The 19,667-nt window shown below is 29.9% G+C and overlaps 2 protein-coding genes across 2 annotated transcripts; one reads left to right on the top strand and one right to left on the bottom strand.

Moving 5' to 3' along the window:
- Positions 1–9,855: 9,855 nt before the first annotated feature.
- LOC137815151 (inositol-3-phosphate synthase) lies at positions 9,856–12,745 on the top strand. The gene is made up of 10 exons (XM_068618216.2): positions 9,856–10,153; positions 10,270–10,338; positions 10,438–10,573; positions 10,726–10,973; positions 11,053–11,279; positions 11,356–11,471; positions 11,624–11,800; positions 11,884–12,072; positions 12,176–12,238; positions 12,444–12,745. Exons 1-10 carry the CDS (start codon positions 9,966–9,968, stop codon positions 12,561–12,563), a joined length of 1,533 nt encoding a protein of 510 aa, XP_068474317.1. The 5' UTR covers positions 9,856–9,965; the 3' UTR covers positions 12,564–12,745.
- A 5,095-nt stretch (positions 12,746–17,840) lies between these two features.
- LOC137815136 (FCS-Like Zinc finger 5) lies at positions 17,841–19,226 on the bottom strand. Its single transcript, XM_068618193.2, has 2 exons — positions 18,474–19,226; positions 17,841–18,241 (listed from the first exon to the last, which is right to left on the bottom strand). Exons 1-2 carry the CDS (start codon positions 18,878–18,880, stop codon positions 18,085–18,087), a joined length of 564 nt encoding a protein of 187 aa, XP_068474294.1. The 5' UTR covers positions 18,881–19,226; the 3' UTR covers positions 17,841–18,084.
- Between the last annotated feature and the right edge of the window lie 441 nt (positions 19,227–19,667).

Below are 19,667 nucleotides of genomic sequence, written 5' to 3'. Positions count from 1 at the left end.
ATGAGTCACCAATTCAATCCAAATTCATCTTCTCACCCCCCTTCAACGTAACAAAAACTCTATTAAGCTAAGAAAAATAAATATATTGTAAATAACATTACTACAGATAAAATGGAAATAAATAATATGAATTAATAATTTCTGGACTGCATTTATACATGGAACATTGGTTTTTTTTTTTACTAGCTTTAAACCCCACTCAAAGAGTATATTTGATAACATCAGAGTATATAATTAAGTTTTTAAAATATGAAGCATGAAGCATTGCTTCAAGCACTATACACAAATTTGTACTTGTAGTCTGAACAGTGTGCATATTATAGACAATGGATTAGTACAAAAGTCAAATAATTGAAAGAGTTAATTCAAAACTTCATTATGAGTCACATGCATTTCGATTCTTATCATATAGAAACATCATCTGGACCCTTTTTACGTGATCTGGATTATTACAAAACCCTTTCTTTATCAACAAACTAAACTTTCCAATATTCACTCACCTTTATGTAGGGCTACATTTAATAATATCACCTAGTGGTACATTTAATAATATGAGTAATTTAAATACATTTTCTTTAATGAGTTTTGAGACTTTCAAAACCAACAATATTTTAAACAAATCTAAGGTTGGAATATCAATGTTAAGAGTAAAATCATGATGAAATTCTAACTTCAAAGCGGAAAATATCTTGAATATAATAATTAATCATAATAATATTATCTTAACGGATTTGAAGTCGAAACATTTGCACCATTAATGAAATGAATAAAAGATTAAAAAAATAAACTCTTGTAGGGAGAATAAAAAAGTGATTCAAAAAGTAAATTTTAGTTCCCCTTAGAATCCTTCTTAGAAGAATTTTCTGGTACACTAAATAATCTCACTTAGTTTAAGAGTCGAATAAAGATAAGTTAGATATGATATTATATCAACGAATTTGAAGTTGAAAAACAAACAATATCTCATAATGATGATTGACCTTAACAATATTATCTCAATCAAATTAATTTCAAATGTAATAAATAACTAGTATTCAATGACAATTATGTGAATTTATAGGAAAATCAACTTATTGTGATGTCCCACTTAGTTTACACCATGTGATTTGGTCTCAATGTTTTAAATTTTCTTTCTAAAATGCATGTTTTTTAAAATATTCCAATGAAATGATTCGAGTGATTAGTCTGGTCTGATTCATCCTTGTGTTAATTTTGGTGTTCTCGCTTATGATGAAACATTGACTCAACATCTTGTGACAATCTCATACTGCTGTTTTGCTAATTGTATATTTTTATTTTGAAGTAAGTAGTAATGTAGTCACATGCATTAGTCCTTACAAGAGATCATTTATTGATTCAGTTTTTAGAATTATTGTATAGGTTAACTAACTTTAGAATTATTGATTCAGTCTTTTTCCCTCACTTTAAACAATTTGTTTCCTTGTTTATTGTCATGTTTAAAAACATTTCGATTCACAATTTGTACTAAAATGTTAAAATTTGTTTGTCTTCACCACCATCTACCTTTATGGGTAAGCTTTTTTCATTATTAGCATCACTTCCTGGTGAGAAAATTGAAGAACTGAAAGCATCTAAATAAATGTTGCGAATTTAGGCTATGATAGCATCATTACAAGAAAATCATGAAATAGAAACCAAATTTTAGATACTAAAATAATTAGTTACAATAGGAACTAAAATAGAGATCATTTTAAAAACTAAAAAAAAAAATGGTTTCTAAATTAGTTTTTATTATTGTTAAATAGTTTCTAAATTGGTATCTAATTAACAATTAAGATTTTAACTACCAATTATTTAATTTCTAAATTTGGTAGCAAAAACCTTGGTTGCTAGTTAGATACCAATTTAGACACTATTTAAAAATAATAGAAAATAATAAAAACTAATTTAGAAACCAAATTTCTTTTTAATTTTTAAAATGATCTCTAATTTAGTTACTATTGTAACTAATTATTTTGGTTTCTACAAATTGATTTCTATTTGATGATTTTCTTGTAGTGCATGCAGTGAAGGCCTCATTACGTAATATACTCTGTAAAGAAAATTATAAAATGAAAATCAATTTTATTACTTAAATTAATTAGTTGTTATAGTGACTAAATTTGAAACATTTTAGAGATTAAATAAATATTTGGTTTCTAAATTAGTTTCTATTATTGTTAAATGGTTTTGGTATCTAATTAGCAACTAAGTTTTTTGCTACCAAATTTAAAATCTAAATAATTGGTAGTTAAAACCTACCTACTAATTTAGAAACTATTTCACAATAATAGAAATTAATTTTTTTTTTAATTTTTAAAATGATCTCTAATTAGTTATTATTTTAACTAATTATTTTAATATTTTAATATTTATTTCTATTTGATGATTTTTCTTGTAGTGGTAAATCACATAATTATTGATATGATTGGTAGTTGTGATCTAAATTAACTAATTAATTTAAGCATGTTTTATACATGGTGCTTCATTTGTAACTCACTGTAACACTCACATCTTACATAGCTAAATCAAATTTAGTTCTGAAACTTCAAAGAAATTTTCGTTATTTCAATGCACAACTATCACTACAAGAAAATCATGAAATAGAAACCAATTTTTAGAGACCAAAATAATTAGTTACAATAGGAACTAAAATAGAGACCATTCTAGAAACTAACAAAAAAATTGGTTTCTAAATTAATTTCTATTATTTTCTATTATTGTTAAATAGTTTCTAAATTGGTATCTAATTAGCAACTAAGGTTTTAGATACCAATTATTTAGTTTCTAAATTTAGTCTCTAAAACCTTGATTGCTAATTAGATACCAATTTAGAAACTATTTAACAATAATAGAAACTAATTTAGAAACCAAATTTCTTTTTAGTTTCTAAAATGGTCTCTAATTTAGTTATTATTGCAACTAATTATTTTGGTTTCTAGAAATTAGTTTTTATTTCATGATTTCTTGTAGTGTATGTTATACGGGGGGATGAGTCTTTTTATTTTAATTACTATCTGAATTGGTATCTATTTTGAGTTTGTTAACGTCCTTAAAAGGATTTGAACCTTGTTCCCAACACTAAAAAAAAAATTAAATAAAAATTAATTTATAAAACAAAAAATAATTAGTTGGTATATTGAATAAATTATAGACTATTTTAGATACTACAAAAATTATTAGTTTTTAAATTAGTTTCTATTATTGATAAATAATTTCTAAATTGATATCTAATTAGCTACCAAGGTTTTAACTACCAATTATTTATATTCTAAATTTGGTAGCAAAAACTTTGGTAGTTAATTAAATATCAATTTAAAAACTATTTATCAATAAAATAATTTAGAAACTAATAATTTTTTTAGTATCTAAAATGGTCTCTAATTTAATCATTATAATAACTAACTAATTTTTGTTTCTAAAATTAGTTTTTATTTAATGATTTTCTTGTAGTATAACTTGGAGTCTCCCTGTTTATGAATAGTTACATGTTCAATTAATATTTATTTAAAAATGTTATTGATGAAAGAAAATTTTATTTTCTAAATTTTAAAATCAACATCAGATATAATAAGATATTTATATAAGTAGAGATTAAATTTTTTAAAAATTGAAGTTATTATTTTAAGGCATATATTTATATATGAAATTGTAATAATAAACTATTTAGTTATGGAATTTTATAGTTGACTTTTATATAAACTTTAAAAATATATTAATGATAAATTAAATATATTAGTAAATTAAAAAAAAAAACTTATAGACTTGACCTACTAATAAAAACTCTTAATTTAACAGTTCAATTAATACAAAAATAAAAAAAGCACAAAAACGTTACTTCTAAAAATAACTGAAAATCACCTCAATACATAAAATATAGTATATGAGTGAGAAGAAATGTTGGGGAAAGTTGTGTTATCACTCAACAAATATATTAAATAATAATTAAATTTATAAAAAAAATATTACTAAATTAGATAAAATTAAAAAATTACTTATATTTAATGTGATTTATATTATTAATAAAATATTAGAAATAATTTTTAAATTTGTATCTAAATTAGTTATCAAAGTTTTAACTACTCATATTTTAGATTAAATACGTAGAGACTAATTTATAATCTAAAATATTAATATCTAAAAAAGTTTGATAACTAATTTAAATATTAATTTAAAAATTATTTTATTATTTTTATTAATAATAGAAACTATTTTTAATAATTTTTTAATTTATAAAATTATCTCTAATTTAATTAATATAATAATTAATTATTTTAATTTTTAAAATTATTTTTTATTTTTTATTTATTTTTTTGTAATGAGTAAGGTTGAAGGATGCTTAAAGATGATAAATAAATAAAAAGAAGATAACTGGTGGCTTGTATTTGTGCCTAGAAAACGCATTCATTTGTTTACTTGGAATCATTTCCACATTTTTGTTTGTCTTCTACGGTCCACAAACCACCAACTTTGTCTGCTTAAAAAATGGAAAAAAGAAGAACAAAGCATCAATGCCATGCATTAGCAAACTAAATTTGTGGTGCTCATCATACAAACTTCCCCTTTATTCTTACTAAGTAAACGCATTCTAATCAATTCTAAATGAGTATCTTTGCAAAAATTGTTTTCTTTTTATTGGCAATAAAAAATAAATAAATGAGAACCATTTCAGGGGTGGTTCAACCCTTATAATAAAGAACAAAATACCTTACCATACTTCTACCATGAAACGCCTACCTGGTTATCTAAGGAACAACTAAACTAACCATAAAAAAATATTAAATTACCATCCTCATACAATCCACTGGTTCAAAACCCAACTAGAGTACCAGAAGGAAGCACAATGAGACTTTGCGTAAATCCACGACCAAACCTTTACCTGTACTAAGGCGAATACTTCGAGCGCATCTACCACCCCCTATCGAAAGACACGCAGTTCCTATGATTCCAAATACCACTCACAACTCCAACCCAAATTGCACCCAAACGTCATTAACCGAATCTGAAGCTTGACTTAACCTAAACTGTAGAAAGTTTGCCAAAGGATCCTTATGAATAACGAAGGACACGCCTAGTCACTTAAAACAAAGACACCATCCCACACAGACAACATAAGGGATCTCAATCACCACCCGCGTCTTTCCAGATTTACCCTAGTAGCAACCTTATTCTCTATTACCCTCCTGTGAACAAAGTGGAAGGTCCCTAGCTAATAGGTATTATTGTCTTCTGCAACATTTTATTTCTCACGTTCAACAAGAGAATAGTTCAATTAAAATTTTATATTGAAAGCTTAGTCTGTTACCTTCGAATTCGTTTAAAAGGTGTAACGCTTTACTTTTTATGTCTTTTTTTGTTGAGTCTATATTTTGATATATGTTTGGTTAGTTTTCTCTAACTTTGTTCTGAATCTTCTTTTTAGTCATCTGATTCTTTATTTTGTCAATAAAGTTTTAAAAGTGGTTGTATAAGCAAGGTTCCAGCTAGACAATATTATTCCAAGATTATATCTCCATTAAATAAGATACTCTATAAAACTCACATTGAAATGCTTTTATATCCAATTAAAATCATTCAATCTCTATGTTCAAATTGCAACTTAATTGGTTGAGTTGGCATGTTAATTTCATTTGCCCTTAAAATTAGTTGTTAAAATTTTGGTAGATAATTAGATACCAATTTAAAAACTATTTATGAATAATATAAATTAATTTAAAATTCAATATTTTTTTTAGTCTCTAAAATGGTTTCTAATTTAGTCATTATAACAACTAACTAATTTTTATCTTTAAAATTAGTTTTTATGTAATGATTTTCTTGTAATGATATATGATGAAATGTTTTTATATAAAATTAGTTTTTATGTAATGGTTTTCTTGTTGTAGTGTGTATAATTCTTCTTATATGAGATAGTTGGAGTATCTTGAATGTAAATCCTTATTATTATGCATATTATTGAAGTGATACTCTATTTTTAACTAGAGAAAAGTAGAAAGTAATTAAAAAAACTGAGTCTAAATTAAGTGTATAAAAATATAGGTAGTGGAAAGTTATTTTAAAAAATGTATAGATATAACCATCAAAGTTTTTCCTAGCAAATTTAGAATTTAAATAATTGATAGTTAAAATCTTGGTAGTTAATTAAATATTGTTGGAGATCACTTTGTAATATGGTATCAGAGTCATTTCGAGTCTATCCTAGTGAGTGTTTGTTGGTCTTATCAGGTTACTCGCTATCAGGCCGTTATCGGATCACCCATTTAATATAACAATTAATTTTTTTTTTTAAGATTAGTTTTTATATAATAATTTTCTTATAGTATTATGATTGATTTTACATATAATTATATCCACGTGCTGTGTTCAATCAAATGTTAAGTATTGTTTATTACGAGAGAGACACACACGTTTAAATTCTACAGAGCAGGTGTAAATAAAATAATTTGAATGCAAATGTAACAGAACTCAGTTTTTAAAAAATTGCATTAAAGAGTGAAAGTACATATATCAAATTGAAAAAGGTGGAAGTAAAGGGAAAAGCTTGTTGAAGAGTAACGTGCATGATTTGCATTTCTCATGACGCAAATGGCAATTTTAATTTGACTTCTATATAAATAAACTAAAGGGTTCTTTATGTTGAAAAATTAAATTAAAATATACAATTGGACGTAAATATTATTTATAAAGTTAAGTTAAAGTTTTTTAAATGATATTAATTTATATAAGGAGTGTGATTTTTGGTGAGACAGAAACCACAAAAGCATTATGTGGTGACATCACAAGGAGGTCTCGTGATTAGATAAGTCACATGGGTCTCAGACTTTTGGGTCCCACGCCTTACACACCTAAGCTTAACCTATTCTTTTTAGGATAATGATATATTTATAATTCAAATATTTTATACAATCATATTATAATTCTTCAATTTTAATATTTTTTTATATTATTTAATTATAAAGCTATCTTTTATTATATATATTTATATCTAAAATTATTATATTAAAAATTATATATAACTCAAGGTTATTAAAGCATCATTTACTTTTCTTTATTAATCTACGTCCAAGTACGGTCACGTGTCCGTAACCTTTTTTTATGTCACAGAGATCAAAACTGTTTTTTAATCGGATTAGATGCAATTTGACACCAAAATTATCAGATTTTAAAAAATATAAATTCTAAAAATTTAATGTCTTACTTAAATAAAATATTTGAAATAAATAAAATTATTTAAAATTTTAATTGATAAGAAAGGATAAATAAATTAAAAAAAATTGGACAAGAATAAAAGGATGTTTGTATGTTAAACACTATTAAAGAAGACAATAAGATTGTCTTTGTTGAAGCACAAGTCAACAAACTCAATAACAAAAGTTATTGTCTTTCCATGAGAAATGTTTTTTTTTTATATAAGTATTTCTTTTTTACCAACTCTGCTAAATTTATTTGTTTCACTTTATTGAAACTTCAACAATTTATGTTTCGCACTTTATTATTAGTATGCTTAGTTTATTTATTCACAAGATTATTGATGTTTATTTTCTAATATTCACACTTTGTATTTATATATTTATATGCATTCTATTTTTAGTTCTTTGTAATTCATACATGGAAATTAAATTAGAAACATATTCTCACCTCCTATAAATTAATTAAAGTTCAATATAATTAATTGTCTTTATTTATAATTAATATTTTGTAGCCAATACTTAAAATGTCTAATTTTACAATTAATTTATTTCTAAACTCAATAAATAAGTAACAGCATCCATGAGTTGCACAGGTTAAAATAATAGTTATTGTTACAAATAAGAGAGTGAGAGTTTATTTACCTTTTTTATTGGCTGGATTTTAGTAGGGACCTTTCATTCTGTTAGTAACATTATTTCAGTGCAAAACTCATTTCACCAGTTTAATTTATTTTTTACGGGTTTGCTACAGGATATTCTTAAAATTTCATATAATTTTTGTTTCAAAACAAAAATATTGTAAAATTTATTTTATAAGTAGTTAAATTTTTGATAATTCACTAGACATGTTTTTACATATGTGAAACCTTATTTTTTTAATTGTTAAGACCAAAATGTTATAAATGACAAACTTAAGCACTAATTTTTTCTCTACTGAAACTCTACATACACAGAAAATTCTATTAAAATGATATTGTTTTTTTAAGTTTGGTATTCTAAATTTTACAAGTTTGATCTCGTTAGGTTTTGTCATCAACAAGGTTAATTTTACCAAATCAACCAAAAAAAAAGTTGTTTGATTATGAGAAACACTTAGAAGAGTCAAGATAAAACTATTTATAAACTAAAATACAAATACAATAAATAAATAAATATATATTAAAATGAAATATTAAGTGTTTCCGCTAAATAGAGCGTTATAATCATAGAGGTCTTAGGTTGCGTTTGAATAAGTGTGTCATGTAAGGTAGCCATAAAGTTTGGAGCGTGTAAAGACGCGACTTGGTTGGAGCGTGAAAGTAAAGTAGTTAAGATTCCAGAAGTGTCCGAATTTGTCCAGAATCTTGTTTGAGGAACACAAAGCTACTATGTGGTGTGGTCCCAGCCAATGTTCTACTCTCTTCCTTTCTCTCTCTAAACCCAAACCACCTACTTCACTTCCTTCAACATCCCACCTTCCTTATTTAACTAATTTTTGAATAATTATTAATTTTTAACATAAATAGATTATTTTAATAAAAAAGCATAGTTTCCATTTTGATTGTTCATAATAATAAATATCTGACTGCCATTATATATTTTTTTTTTAATTTTGAGACTTTTGAATTTTATGTTTATAGAATTATAATTAGCGGCGTTTAGTATTTTATATAAATTTATTTATATTCACTTTTTTATAAATATTTTCATTTGTTAAAGTATTGTTTTTATTTTATTAGGTATTAATTTTTTTAATTAAAATATTAGTGTTTGATTTAATATATTTTTTTATATCTTTATTATTTATAAAAAATACCAATAACTATAATCAAATAAATAAATTTAAAATTAAAAAATTAAAAAAAAAGAAAAAAAGTGGAGGCCAGCTTTCAATCCACCCTCAATTTCTTTTATATATATATATATATATATATATATTTATTAAAATATTAAAGTTTAATTCAATTTTATTATTTTTTAATATTTTTATTGTAAAAAAATAATATCAATATTTATAATTAATAAAAAATCTAAAATAAAAAATGACATATGAGGATTTGTTAAAATATTAGACCTTCTTTTATAAAAATATTAAAATTTAATTCAATTTAATTATTTTTATTTACATTATTGTCTAAAATTATCTAAAAAGTATCAAATAAATAAATTTAAAATAAAATATTTTAAAAAATAAAATTAAAAAAGTGGCCGCGAAATGGACAATTCTGACAATTTATTAGGTATAACACTTTCTTTTATTAGGATATTAGAGTTGGATTGAATTTTAACATTTTATTACATTTTTGTTATTTAAAAATTAAAATTAATTACTACAACGAATTAAGTAAATAAATACAAAATAGAAAAGTTATAAAAATAATGGACTAATCCATGAATCCAGCGAAGTGAGTTACTAATTTGAGCGTGTATCACCGCGTATCAAGAGAAAACGGACACCTTGTAGCCAGATACAGAACTTTACAACTATTTCTGGATAATATAATTAGAATTGAAGTGATTGAAATTAGATATTAAAATGTATATTAGTAGAATTATAATAAAAGAAACCAAAAGGAAGTGAAAGGAAAAATGAGATTGTAAATGAAGTAGAGAAGTGTGTCACACGTGTAGAGAGAAGATCATGTTTTCTCTATATATAGGAAGCACTTCCGTTATATTCATGGCCACCCTCTAATCTTTCACAAATCTTTCTACCTTTCCACTGCACCGCATTAGCGCCCACCCCTTTGCTTCATTCTTCTTCAATTTTCATTCTTAATCTCTGAACAAACAAAAATGTTCATTGAGAATTTTAAGGTTGAGTCTCCTAATGTTAAGTACTCCGAGACTGAGATTCAGTCCGTGTATAACTATGAAACCACCGAACTTGTTCACGAGAACAGAAATGGCGCCTATCAGTGGATTATCAAACCCAAATCTGTCAAATATGAATTTAAAACCAACACCCATGTTCCTAAATTGGGGTTAGCTTCAAAATCTACCTCCTTTTTCTTAATGCTAGATCCAAACCCTCTCTCAATTTTTATTTATTTGTTTATTTCCAAGTTTCTGATTCATTTGCCTGTTGATCAATTACCAGGGTAATGCTTGTGGGGTGGGGTGGAAACAACGGTTCAACCCTCACTGGTGGTGTTATTGCTAACCGAGAGTTAGTTTTTTTTCTTAACCTGTGGTTTTTGGTTTGGATTTAAGAGAAGCCTTTTGCATGCTAACATTAATGGGTCATTTTGCGTTATATGATTCTCAGGGGCATTTCATGGGCAACAAAGGACAAGATTCAACAAGCCAATTACTTTGGCTCCCTCACCCAAGCTTCCGCTATCCGAGTTGGCTCCTACCAGGGAGAGGAAATCTATGCCCCATTCAAGAGCCTTCTTCCAATGGTATTCTATCATAGTTTTAAAATTCAGCTTTTTAATTGATTCACCAGATTTAGTCTTACGAGTATTGGTTGATGTTTTTCATATTGTTTTGGAATTATGTGTGACAATAAACTTTGATTATGATTATGCATGCTCTTGAAATCTCTTGGCAGGTTAACCCTGACGACATTGTGTTTGGGGGATGGGATATCAGTAACATGAACCTGGCTGATGCCATGGGTAGGGCCAAGGTGTTTGACATCGATTTGCAGAAGCAGTTGAGGCCTTATATGGAATCCATGGTTCCACTCCCTGGAATCTATGACCCAGATTTCATTGCTGCCAACCAAGAAGAGCGTGCTAACAATGTGATCAAGGGCACAAAGAAAGAGCAAGTTCAACAAGTCATCAAAGACATTAAGTATGTTCCATTTCAATCTACATGCATGCTTTGGGGATTAATTTACCTGTACCTTATTTAAATTTTAACATGAACTCAGGAAGTTTAAGGCAGCCACCAAAGTGGACAAGGTGGTTGTCCTGTGGACTGCCAACACAGAGAGGTACAGTAATTTGGTTGTCGGTCTTAATGACACCACGGAGAACCTCTTGGCTGCCCTGGACAGAAATGAGGCTGAGATTTCTCCTTCCACCTTGTTTGCCATTGCTTGTGTTACGGAAAATGTTCCATTCATCAACGGAAGCCCTCAGAACACTTTTGTCCCAGGTTGAATGCTTACCTTTTTAGTTTCCCACAACTTAATTGTATTAATTGATGCAATATTAACTTTGCTTGCCATCAGGGTTGATTGATTTTGCCATCCAGAAAAACTGTTTGATTGGAGGAGATGACTTCAAGAGTGGTCAGACCAAAATGAAATCCGTGCTGGTAGATTTCCTTGTGGGGGCTGGTATCAAGGTATATCAATGTCATATCATGGGTGTTTTCTTTACTAGTACAATCTATCCTTTCTATGTTTGGTTTAGAATTTATGTATTGTGCTAATTTTATGTGGCAAAAAAGTAGGAATAAATTGATTTCTTCAAGTGTTCTCTGTTTACCATTGACAGCCAACATCAATAGTTAGTTACAACCATCTTGGAAACAATGATGGTATGAATCTCTCTGCTCCACAAACCTTCCGTTCCAAGGAAATCTCCAAGAGTAACGTTGTTGATGATATGGTCAACAGCAATGCCATCCTCTATGAGCCTGGTGAACATCCCGACCATGTTGTTGTTATTAAGGTAAATGTTGTTTCACCTATTTTTCTTTATTTCTTTCTCTTGTCAGGTCTTTGATTCTGTCTGCTTTGTTGTTTCTATTGCAGTATGTGCCTTACGTTGCGGACAGCAAGAGAGCCATGGATGAGTACACTTCAGAGATATTCATGGGTGGAAAGAACACCATTGTGCTGCACAATACATGCGAGGATTCTCTCTTGGCTGCTCCTATTATATTGGACTTGGTCCTTCTTGCTGAGCTTAGCACTCGTATCCAGTTCAAAGCTGAAAAGGAGGTCTGCATGCATTGCTAAATTTAATTGCTTGATTGTGTTGGTCATTGTATTATTTGTAGCTTTTCTGACTTCGGAGTTCACTGTGTTGTGGTGGTTGCTGCAGGGAAAATTCCACTCATTCCACCCAGTTGCTACCATTCTCAGCTACCTGACCAAGGCTCCTCTAGTGAGTTTAATCTAATCTTATTGAATGTTGAGTCCACATGCTTATTTTTTAAATAGAAATTAAGTTTAGGGAAACATATGTAGTAAGCTCATTATGGAGATACAATCCCTCCAATTTCGAAGTTTGTTAAAGTGAATTTCCCTTTTATCCCGTGTTCATTTTCCTCAAAAAGTTTGCAAATTAACTCAAGAGATAACTATCACAGGTTCCACCGGGCACACCAGTGGTGAATGCATTGTCAAAGCAGCGTGCAATGCTGGAAAACATTATGAGAGCTTGTGTTGGATTGGCCCCAGAGAATAACATGATTCTTGAGTACAAGTGAAGCGTGGGATAGAAGCATCACTTATTGGGGTAGCCAGCTTGAATGTTTTCTGTTAATATGTTTGGTTATGTTTTCGCAAGTGTAGTTGATTGCATCTGCTTTCGAATGCTTTAGAGCGGGGCATGTTCTCTTCTTTCCTAGGTACATGAATGGATGTATAAATTTCTGTCCGTTATCCCAAATTTGTGTTTATTCTCCTACTACCCTTCTTCATTTTTATTATTTTTCAGAGGCAATCCCCAATATAATAATAACCTTAAAGCATTTTCTTATAAGAAAAAAAAATTCAGAGTTTACAAATTACTGTGTATTGTGTGTTGTCAAAATGGTTCTAAAATATGAATCCACATGCAACCACACTTTCACCATACTCATCTACTTCAAAGCATATTCTCACTTGACTCTGAATGGCCCAAACCCCTCCTTCATTAAAATCAAAGTATGCGCCATGCCACCTCCACCGTCACTGTTTCCCATTCATAAGGGGCTGGAATATTTCTGTCACAAATTTTGGTGCTTGGATTTTCCTATATGCCTAAGTATACAACATGTGTGTGGTGATAATTGACTATTTGGACCTTGTACATTTCATGGCAATATTACCCTTTTAGCAAATTGTTGGAGGACAATCCTTGAATTCTGACCAATCTGAGGAATCATGTGTTTTTTTATCCCTTTCCCTTTGTTTAAAGTTTATATCAGTGGATCCATTGGAACTGAACTATGGTTTTCAGAGATATTGAGAAGAAACAAGGTCAAAGTGAACTGTGTAGTGAAAGTGAGCCACGAGGTACAAACAACAAAAATAATTATTTAGGCTCTTTTCCTTGTGTCAACATCCATCACTGGTTGGTAGCTGTCACTGGCATCGAAGTCAAGAGCACAGAGGGTTGGGTGATAAATAAATACTTTTGCTTCCACCACCCCAAAACTTCCTTATTTGAAAACTGTTCCTTCTTCTTTCACAGTTTTCTTCCGGAAAGAACATTTGAGAGAAACAAGAGAGAAACATAACCAGCAAGGCGTCGAAGTTTCTGAGAAGCACCTTCAATCAACATTTCAACCAGAAAAAAGTCCCAGTTGTGGTAGTCATAAATAATTATCAATATGTTGTGGACAATTTTCTTAATTTTGCTCTTTCAACAGGATGATCGATAAAAAAGAAAAATTGTTCAAAAATAAAATAAATAAAAAACAGAAAAGAGAGAAACAAAATGAACGGAAATAAGTAAGAAATAAAGTGTATATAAGAGTTTCGTGTGAGAGAAATAAAATCATAAGTGGGGAATAAAAATAATATTGTTTTAATAAAGAATAAATTATTTTTTGCAAAAAACAGTTGTTTTGTAAAATATTTGATTGTTGAAATAAGAAAAACAATAAACACAGACCCAAAAACTAAAAAAAAATGGTTAATTTGATTAAATGCAATAAGCAGAGATTAATGTGAAGAAGAAAAGGGATAAACTTGATCCACTTAAGTGAAATTCTGTTATTAGTTTTGAAATGAATTCTTCAGAATGTGTTTTTCATATTTGAAAAGGTCCATTATAAAATGAATGAGAGGTGGTCCGCACGAGAGAAAGGAAAATGGGTTTTGCTTTCTGCAACCCCACATTACTAACTGCATCTCATACGTTGAAAAGACTAAAACATCCTCCTTTGCTGTACCACGCCCCCATTGCCGCCGACATCACACTACACCTCCGTTCTCCATGGCAGTTCTGGGAATTTCAGAAAACTTGTTTGGAAGATTTCACGGATAATCTCACCTTTTAAGAAGGGTTAAAATGGGAGTGCAGAAAAAAATAGGTAAATTTAAGTTGACTGCTTCCTGCACCTCCATACTTTCTTGTGACACCCCATAAATTTTTATATTACAAAAATATCATTCTTTAATATTTTGAATTATGTAATTCAGAAGTGTTTTGTTATTAGTTTTTGGATTATGTAATCCGAAAATCTTTTGTAATTAGTTTTTGGATTACATAGTCCATAAGTCTTTTCTATACATGAAATTAGTTTCTGGATTATGTAATTTATAAGTCTTTTTTTTTTCAGATGCTTAATTAGTTTCTGGATTACATAATTTATAAGTCTTTTCTGAATTGAGATTAACTCCGGATTATGTAATTTGGAAGTCTTTTTTTAAATATGTGATTACCTTATGGATTACATAATCCATAGGCTTTTCTAAGATCCAAAAAAGACTTTCAGATTTCATAAATCTAAAGAACACTTCCGGATCTAAAAACATCTTCGAAATTATGTATGAGAGATTATATGGGGGTGACACAAAAGGATAAAAAAGTATTTTCACATTTGGTATGAGATGGCACAAGAAAGTATGGAGGTGCAGGAAGAATTAGTCATTTAAGTTGGTCCAACAAATCAGTGGCCTGTACAAAAATTGGGCAATGGACCACAGCCCGTTTACACACGTCGACTCCTTCAGTGCTCCAATTTAATAGCACTAATGCAGAGAAACAAACACATCCAAATGATTGTCTCACGTGTAGAACTCTTAAGATTGTAGCTAAAAAGTTTATTTGTATACAAAAACATGTTTCTAAGGGTAGTTAAAGAAGATAAAAGGAAGATACATTGGGTTAAATGAAGCACTCATGAAGAAGTTATATGAAAATAGGAAATGAGGGAGTTGCATTCTGTAAACTCTGCATATAGGCACAAAATTGGAACACAGCTGCAAGACCCTACCTTCAAGGCTGCATGAAACAATTAACAAGATATCATTGAAGCTAGAATCTCTCATGTGGAAGCTGCTATAACTGGCTGCCAACCACAGACAGTTTGAGATGAAGAGAGATGGCCCAAGCAGAGGAATTGGTTTGTCCTTTTTGCTAGCAGGCGTAGGAATCTCAAAGATATCTTGTTTTGTCTTCTTCTGCAACTTATGTTATAAATGCCTTCATTTTTACTTTTCCTTCTAATTAGAACATGCATTTTTCTCTACAATGGTAATTGTGTAGTTGGCGTTCCGATGTACAAAGATTATTGTTAAGAAGGGACAAATGAAACAGGTCATAGTTTTTTTCTTTCCAGTTGAATGAAATCTGAGATGGATTCTGATGAAAAAATGTTGAAGGTTGTAATAGGAAGAAAGAGACAGGGGGGTGGAAAGAGAATCTGGGTGAATATTATTAGGAGATTGTGTCTGTGATTGAAGTATGAGATGATTGGAGTGCAGTTTAAAATGAGATGATGGGGTTTTTGAACTAGGTATCTCCTTCTCCTGTGTGGGCCTCCTAAAAAGTGAACCCTAATTTATTACCACATCTAGTGCGCTTCACACTCACACCTTTTCCTTTGCTACCTCGTTTTATTTTTTCACTTTTCAGCCACGATACAAACCATCACTCATCATCATTCATTAACACACTTCAATGCATTATTCCATCATCTCAAATAAACCCAAATGGGGGGACCTCAGCCTCAACTATGGCCAATTAATGTGAGACTTCTTCCTCCCATTCTGACAAAAAGACCTGTGACTTTACATGTGTTGGAAAGGACCCCCCCCCCCCCATGTCCCTACACCCTTGCCTTTCACCACAAAACCCCATTTCAGTTTTAATCATAATTCCACACATCTTGTCCTTTTCTCTATTTTCAAACTTTCATATCAATTCCATGGCCTCCCATATTGCCATCACCATCATCAGCTAAATTAATTTAACTAAACATACCAAACTACATTAATCTCCCCGGTTACCAACTCTCATCTATAATTGTTTACTATTATTACATGGCTAAGAGGAAGGAATTATTAGAAGTGGATTTTAAGTCTAATTTAATTTTATAAAATCGATTTATAAGATGATATTTGCATCTACTTATATAAATTTGAGATCTCCAATACATTTGTCTCACGTTGAGTTGAGATCTCTACCTCAGTGTAACTTGTGCATAAGACTATATGTTTATGAGTAGTCTGATAGTGAGTGACACAATAAGTCTAAAACTCTAAATGTTTTTTATATCATACTAAGAAGTAAATTTTAAGTTTAACTAAAAATTTATGTACACTCTATATATCTGTAATATCATGAAGTAAAATGATATTTTAAGATGTGAAATCTTCAAGTTTAAACACAAGGAATGTTGTCCACAAAAGAAAAAGGTAAGAATAGGAGAACCACGGGGATTCCATAACTTATAATGTCCATATTGCGGGGCACTAAATAAAACATGTAAGAGAAGAAGAGAAAATAGAAAAGAAAACACACGTTTTCATGATTTCGTGACATGATTAATTAAGAGGAGGAGGAGAGTGGTGGCACTTGGCATCACCACCTAACCAAGTTCACGCATGGATCTACCTTGTTATGCTTTGAGTTGATGTACCATCAATCTCCTTCATTCCTTCATCAAACTATTGAACTTTTTAATTATTTTGGAGAGAAAAAAAGAAGAAGAGAGAACATGCATGCTTCCGTGCCCCTCAGATCTACCATTCAAGCAGAGGAGATAAAGTAGTGGAATAAAGAAACAAATAAATAAATAAAAAACTTGAGATTCTTGTTTTTGTTTGGTAGCTTATGTCCATGGCTATTACGAATTAAAAGTGGGTCCAACATTTATGTCAGTATTGTTTCATTTATTTTTGTCAACTGCCTCTCCATTAGGCTCACCACTTTGAAAAAGTAGAGCAATAAGTTTATACATGCTGTTACCGTACTACGTCATAAACACTCAAATAATATTCTTCCCACTCATTCAATATTTACGATTACTATATTCAAACGGGATATTAATTGCTTTCATTCGTAATTAATATGGGGTTGCTTTAAAAAACAATGTTTCAATTAGTTTATGGGTTGAACAAGTAAACTCGCGTTTAAAGGGATAAAGTTTTTTAAGACCTATTCATAACTTCAATACCTACGCCACTTTATTCAAATGAAATTAAGTTTCTTCTACTTAAACCAACTTGCATTATTGAGACGCTATTATTATGAGCATGGAATAAGAAATTTCTTCAAGAATAATATATGTACATAATATTGGTTCAACTAATTATTTCGAGAGTGAAATAAGAAAGAACTAGTTTCCCCCTAACTATATAAATAGCTGTTCCAAACATGCTTATATAGAAAAGAATATCCTTTTTTTGTTATTGTATATATACGTGTACTTAAATCGGCAACACTATATATATTATTGTAAGAATTAATAGAGTGTTTCCATTTGCTTGTGTTGAGTTAAATGCAACAACAAGCACACCAAGGAAAAGCATGTACGTGATGATAGGGAAGATTTTAGATTGAAAGATTGAAATTGCATAGGCCATAATAGAGCAACATGTAGCACACCTTTTGTACAATTTGGTATCAGAAGTGTGTGAATAAGAACTAGTACCTTAGGTGTGAAATTAAGAAGAATATATATGTATGGAGCACCATGAGAGGTACGTTAGAAGAGGACATGATTAGGCACCAGTTAGCTCCTTCTTCAAATATATATATCACCTTAATTAATTATGTTTATTCTGTAATCACGTTCAATTACACGCAGCCGTTTCACTGTTGTTGGAAGCCTTGCGCGGTGGCGATGCACGGTGGTGCTCCTTGTTAGACCCTGCCTTCCACTTTTCTTTTCTCTGGTCTTGCTTCATCTGCTTCTCCCTGCACTCCAAACTGCAAAATGCCGTATCCCCCCTGAAATTAAACAAACCATTTTCTCAAATTCACTCACAAAACTAATTAATCAACAACATCCTGTAAACAAAACATTCATTAATTCACACCAATTTGATTTGAAAGTAAAGTGAACAAAAATTAATCACCAGAACCTCTGAATGAGCACGCAATTTAATAATCTGAGTATTTGAAGTCCTTCTGCCATTAAAATTGAAACTTTAGTTAAGAAGAAAAAACCTAATATACATACCTATACATATAGATGTCTCGTCGATCAGGTGCCAAGAGACACTTGCAGAGGCCACAAGTCCGAAGAAAGTGCGAAGTGTTTGACGTAAGGTTGTGACTGTGACGAGGATTATTTGAGGTTGTTCGGGAAAGTGGTATGACCGTGGCCATGCCCTTCAAAAGTTGCTCATATTTTTCATACGATGGCGCTTTGGCCTCAGAAACATTTTCCAGCAATTCATTATGTCTTCCCATGGCAACAAGATCAAGAAGTGGATCGAGTTTGATGTTGGGGTGATGATCATGGTGAGGAAGAAGTGGATCAGACACGAGTTCCTCGTCGGTTGTGGGCAATTCCACGGCCAAGCCACCACTCATGCTGGTAGTTCTTTTCATAGTTGGTGGGCGAGGGCGCTTTCCAAGCAGCATATCTTCTTCTTCCTCCTCCTCCTCTCGTGTTGTTTTTGTGTTAGAAAACGTTTGCCATGGAGAGATACGAACACCACTGCTTCGAAGAAACAATGAGAGAGAGAGAATGGAGTTGAGTTCAGACTTGACACAAAACGCACGAGTGAGTGAGTGAGAAGCAAAGACGGAAGATGAGTTTAGATGAAATGCTTTTAATCAAGTTATAAGAAAAAAAAAGTGGAAGATCTCATCTCAACCGTTGATTGTGGGGATGAACTTGTTATCATGATATACATCTTTTATATATCATTCCTTTTTTCATCTCTCTTCTCTTATTATAAATTTATTATTTTTTTTTCTCTCTATAAATTTCTCATCTCTTTAGAATACGAGATTATTTAGGATTTATAATATACGCTAAGGGTTTTTTTTCTATATTTTACTTAAATAGTACGAAACACAACTAATTAAGAAAGTCTAGGCCGGTTAATATCTTCTTCAATATAATACATGCCTAAATCAATTATCATACTAAAACAATGATTAATCAAATATTAAGAGTGTGATAATATATGCAGCAAAATCAAGACATTGGTTACTAATATTATTATATTATTATAAGAAATATTGATGTTAAACTCCTAAAAAAAACTCATAAAAAAATAGAAAAAAATACATTAAATTAAATGATAATTAGTGTGAATTTAGTATTTTTAATTTTTTTTTGAGATTAACGTCAATATTTTTGTAGTGTATATTTAAAATCTCAATGTTGGGATGTCGTCCACACGTTGCTTCTTTTCTATCA

The sequence above is a fragment of the Phaseolus vulgaris genome, chromosome 1 (genome assembly GCF_051622355.1).
Source record: "Phaseolus vulgaris cultivar YP4 chromosome 1, ASM5162235v1, whole genome shotgun sequence".
Lineage (NCBI taxonomy): Eukaryota > Viridiplantae > Streptophyta > Magnoliopsida > Fabales > Fabaceae > Phaseolus > Phaseolus vulgaris.
Note: the sequence above shows the minus strand (reverse complement) of the source record. Positions and strands in the feature narration are given on the sequence as shown.